Here is a 5,083-nt window from a genome sequence, read left to right as displayed (position 1 = left end):
CGGGGGTGGTGGTCTGGGGTGGTGGTCGGGAATGGTGGTCTGGGGCTATCCTAAGTGCCTGGCTTCACCACTCTGTGAAGGCCCCTGCCTACTAGCATCATGTCAACCACTAAATCTCACTGCCACTTCCTGGGAGATGGGAGGACAGCCCGCACGAGGACAGGTCTGGGTGCCTTGAGGTCATATCAAGCCCAGGGCTCCAGGGCCAGCGGGAGGCAGCCCTCAGTCCAGCTGCACTTCTCACCACCTGCACCAGCCTCAGTTTCCCCCCCTGTAGGATGACGTGGCCACTGGGAGAGTAACAGAAAGCTTTATGTGGAAAGTGCTTACACAGTGCCTGGCACAAGGCAGGAGCCCCCAGAATGGCAGGAAGATGGTAACACAGGAATGAATTTGGATCTTCTGGGCAGTTGCATTTGATCCAAGTGAGGGCCACCAAGCAGGCAGTCTCTGAGTGTCTTGGGTGGCACCAGGCTCTGCCCTAAAGGAGGTCCCCTCCTGTGTAAGACCCAGAGCAGAGAGGTGAGGCGTGCCAGCAAGAAGCAGCTTTGGGGGCTAGACACCATCCCCCCAGTGGTCCCAGCACACGGAAGGTGCCCCTGCTCTGGGTGCCCCTGCTCTGCAGCTCGCTTCACCCAGCAGGCTTCTCTAATGTCCCCATTCCCAGCCCTTCCTACCCAGGCGTCGTGGGCTCCCAGGGGAGCAGCACCCATGGCTGGCAGGGCTGCCGCCAGCACACATGTACCTGCAAGCACAAAGCAGCCAGACAGGGACGGAGTTGGGAACAGAGACGTGGGAGCAAAGAAACCCGACAGGGGATGGGGGTTGAGAGTGGGGGATGAGGAGGAAGAGCAAGACCGGGAGGGGGCATTTTTGAGGCTAGAAATGAAACTTTGCCCGTCCAATTTACAGCCAATGTGAATAGGATGCAAGTCAAATGTGAAATGAAACTGCAGATTTAAAATATGACCAGGGCTAGAAGGAATAAGAAAGTGGTGCCAGAGAACCATTGGCAAAGCCTTTGGCTAAAGAAAAAATAGAGAAAGAGTATATGAAAGTTTTTTAAAAAAGAGAATCATTAAAATGTCAAAACATTGAGAAGCCCTTGGGAAACTAAGCCTTCCATTTCTTTTTCTCCTTCTCCTTCTTTCTCTCCTCCTCTTTCTTGTTCTTCTTCTTTTTGATGAGGGTAAAAAGTGAGCTTCATTAACATGTTGCTGGCTTCCTGTGGACAGTTTTGCTGAAAAGTGGGGCTTCCCTCAATCAACACTTGCTGGAAATTTTGTTAAACACGTAACAAACTTCCGATTACTTCTCATTTGTAGTTTAAGTTTTTCAAGGTAAAGCCCCAATCAAACCTTTTGCTCGTGATGTACTATGAAATGTTGGCTGTTTGAAGTGTACTTACTGAGAGTGGCTGGTTTCTGGTACCAGTTCTCCTGGGTTAACAAAGGACTTCCTGAATAGACAGTTTAGTTGTAGAATCTCCAAGTTGAAGAGGAGTAAAATGTCAACTAAACTCACCACTTGAGGCTTGAATGTTATTTATTTTATTGTATTTTATTTGAGAGACAGGGTCTTGCTCTGCTGCCCAGGCTGGAGTGCAGTAACACCATCACAGCTCACTGCAACCTCGAACTCCTGGGCTCAAGTGACGCTCCCCCCTCAGCCTCCTGAGTACCTGGAACCACAGGTATGTGACACCGTTCCCGGCCTGAAGCTTGAATCTTTGCCTCCATGGCTGCCAGCAAGAGGTCGCAGATGCTCTGCCACACGCCTCCACGGCAGGAAGCTCACGGGTCTTCGAGCACCTGTTCCAACATCCCAGCTCTGGAATGGCACTAACTGCTCGGAGCCAAGGGATAAAGGAGCGTTTCATAACAGAGCTGGGCTTTCCAGATCCCTAATGCAGTGCCCGCTTCCTAACCGTCCCATCTCCTTTCAACCCAGACATCTCAGACCCAAAACGTGACATTCGCCCCTTGTCACCGTACTTCCTTTCACTCTGTAATCTCCTCTCCTTTCTCTCCTATGGAGTGGCCCGAGGAAATTCTAAAAGAATGTATTATCCACATAATGGGAACAGAGCAGACTGCTCAGGACCAGGCTGATGAGTGTCACAACGGAAGGAGGTTCTCGTGGGGCACAGACTGCTGTGTCTTGTAGGAAGGAGAAGCTGCCCCTGGCGGGCACTTGGCCTGTTTCCAGAGAGAGGGGAAAGCCACCTGGGCAGGTGGCTGGGAGGGTGGGCTCCCCAGCACCGAGCCCTGAGAGTGCAGTGGCCGTGCACACACAGTGTCTGTCATCTCAACTGCCACCTGATGCTGTCTCTTGAGATTCGGGTTAAGTCAAAGGATTCCTCAGAAAGAAAGCTGAAATGATGGCATTCCTGATGCTGAGGAATTTAACCCAGGCCCAAAAAACACCCAACAAATGTATTGAACATAAAGACACTTTATGAAGTATTTCACCGGGTTACCATCTTCCACCTTGGACCTCTGGAAAGATCTGTGGGGTGAGTTTTAGTCCCCGTGACACGCGGAACATCCATGAAGACTTAAAATGTGCCACAAGAGGGGACGCTCAGGAGAGGCTGTGGAAAATTCCAGCAGGTGGTTCTCGAGAGCTGGTCCAGGGGTCCGCAGGGGATCTTTGTCTCCTTCTCAGGTCAGTCCCCACCTCCCACCCCCAAACAAGAAGTTCCCCTTTCACAAACAGGAGGTGACCCTAGCAGACAGCGCAGCCGTCGGAGGTTAGACGCAGTGAGCTCCCGACCCAGATGCGAAGGCACACGGGAGAGTAAACACAGCACCCACAAGCAATAGGGCAGGGCTTTTTTTTGTTGTTGGGGGTGAGGGTGAGGGGTGGTTTTCTTTTTTCCACCGTCAAGGGCATTTCTGTTTTCTAAAATGTTATGCCGGACGGTGGAGCGGCCAGTTAACACCATCTGGGTTTTCAGCTCAAGTTCTGCTGCGGCTTTAGGAAGACTTCCATCGGATTAGAGAGAACACCGTGTGGACCACGTAGAGCAGAGTGGCCACGTAGGAGAACACCTGGAACCAAGAGAAACGGCCGTCAATGGGTTTGCGCAGGAGGGCGAGGCACAGCGTCTGCACTGCATCCAGCCTCACACGGCGCAGGGGCGTCAGTCCCAGACAGCTTGGGCTGCCACTGCTTCTCACCCCTCCCTGCTGAGTCCAGGCGTGCACCACATCCTCTCAGTACAGAGCTCCGTGTGACCTAACAACCGCCTGGACCTGGTGTGCAAGGTCAGACTCTCCACTACCACCCAGCATCACACTGGTCTCAGCCTGAGGTCTCGGCTGACCTGAGATGGAGTCCTCAAAGGCCCCTCCAATGAAAGCATCTCAGGCAGGTAACTTTCCAGGGACAACTTCCTCCCCCAGCAGCGAGACCAGCACCCTCCAGCTGTGGTCCTTGTAGCTTGGTTGAGAGATTGTAAATACCTGGGTTTGCTGGCCCTGGTGAAAGTCTCCATGCTGCCTGGACATCCTCGCCCTATCATTATTTTGTTTTAGGGTTCTTAACATCACAGGTGTGGCTGAGGGAGCCAGACTTCATAGGAAGTGAGGGACAGCGAAGGGGAGGAGGGATTTTGAGCTTTTGTCGAAAGGAGGGGCCTTACTGTTGGGACCATCCAGTCAGCCACCGTGGCCCTGGGAGCGATGGTCCTGCTCGCTGGGGACTTGCTGCGTCCTCCTGATCACTGTCTGCTCCCATCACCCCACTCCCTGAGGCCTGCGTGCTGCCGAGCCCAATCTCTGCACCTGGTGTTGTGACCTTGGGTGGAGGTCAAGAGTTTCCAGCTCAGGCATAACATCCATTTAGGGCGGCTACGCCTCTGTGACTCCTGAAAATGCCCATCAACCCCAGCCCTCAGGGTGCCCGCTCTCCTGCCTCTACACCCGGGCAAGCCCTTTCCCTCATTGCCCGCAGGCGGCGAGTAAGCCGAATGATTGAGTAACACATTTAAGAGAACGTATCTGGGGCAGGCAGTCAGACCCCAGTGGGCAGCCCTCCGTAAAAGGTGGGCATTCCAGACCAACGAGGGCCTTTGGCAGAAGCACCTTGGAAGTCCCCGGCAGGAAGAGCAGTGGAGACTCATTTTCCAAGTGGGGTCAAGGGAACACGTAGAGCTGGGCACGAATGGGCAAATTTTGGCTTCAGAAAGCTCTCTCCCTAAACTGCAGCCGTCGCCGCCCACCATTGTATAATCTAGACACCTCCAGATTTCTCCAGAAATTTCCATCTCGTCCCAGTCAACTTCCACCAGTCCCTGGGGTCCCTTTGGCAAAGCAGCTCTGCCACCCACAAAGGAGAGAGGGAGGAGCTCAGCTTGGAACAGGCCCTGATTAGTAGCCACAGAGTGGAGGTGAGGCAGGCCGGCTGCTTCCAAAACCAGGCTGTGTGAGAGAGGGTGTGAAGTGCCTCCTTGCACCCCAGTATCGCCTGGACTGGACATGCTGTGGTTGGGCAGGTCTGGGATTGAATCCTGAGTAAAGAACTTCTTTCTCTCTCACAGTCAGATGCAGTTGATACTGTGAGTTGAAAGGCGTGACTTTACATCGAACACCGTGCAGATTTCCCCTTGGTGGTTTTATTTGGGTGCACCTGCCAGCTGAGAACACTCTGGTTCTCAATTGTAACCCTCCTGTCTGCATGAGCATATTCGTGTCTATCCAGCTCAACTAAAAAAACGGGAACATGGTCAATCATGGGATGGATAAATAGCTGTTGGTCTATTCCTACAAGGGAATACTACACAGTAATGAGAACAAACAACCCACATCTACACACAGCCACTTGGGTGAATCTCACAAACATAAGGGTGAGAGAAAGAAGGCACACGAGTTCCCACTGTATAATTCCACTTATATGAAGTTCAAAGGCAGGCAAGACTGAACAGGTGCTAGAAATCAGAATTGTGGCCGGGCGCGGTGGCTCAAGCCTGTAATCTCAGCACTTTGGGAGGCCGAGATGGGCGGATCACAAGGTCAGGATATCGAGACCAACCTGGCTAACATGGTGAAACCCTGTCTCTACTAAAAAAAAATACAAAAAA

At 52.6% G+C, this 5,083-nt stretch overlaps 1 protein-coding gene across 4 annotated transcripts in view; it reads right to left on the bottom strand.

Annotated features, from left to right (window-relative positions):
• Nucleotides 1-2,438: 2,438 nt before the first annotated feature.
• MAL (mal, T-cell differentiation protein) overlaps nucleotides 2,439-5,083 on the bottom strand; it is a 26,153-nt gene continuing 23,508 nt past the window's right edge. For all 4 annotated transcript variants that reach the window (XM_011956482.1, XM_011956483.1, XM_011956484.1 and 1 more), the window contains one exon: nucleotides 2,439-3,053. In XM_011956482.1, coding sequence (XP_011811872.1) covers nucleotides 2,979-3,053 — 75 coding nt within the window. In that variant the 3' untranslated portion in view covers nucleotides 2,439-2,978. The remainder of the gene's footprint in view (nucleotides 3,054-5,083) is intronic.

This window comes from Colobus angolensis, unplaced genomic scaffold (genome assembly GCF_000951035.1).
Source record: "Colobus angolensis palliatus isolate OR3802 unplaced genomic scaffold, Cang.pa_1.0 Scaffold42, whole genome shotgun sequence".
In the NCBI taxonomy this organism is placed as follows: Eukaryota; Metazoa; Chordata; class Mammalia; order Primates; family Cercopithecidae; genus Colobus; species Colobus angolensis.
The sequence above is the reverse complement of the archived record's forward strand: the minus strand, read 5'-3'. Positions and strand labels throughout refer to the sequence as shown.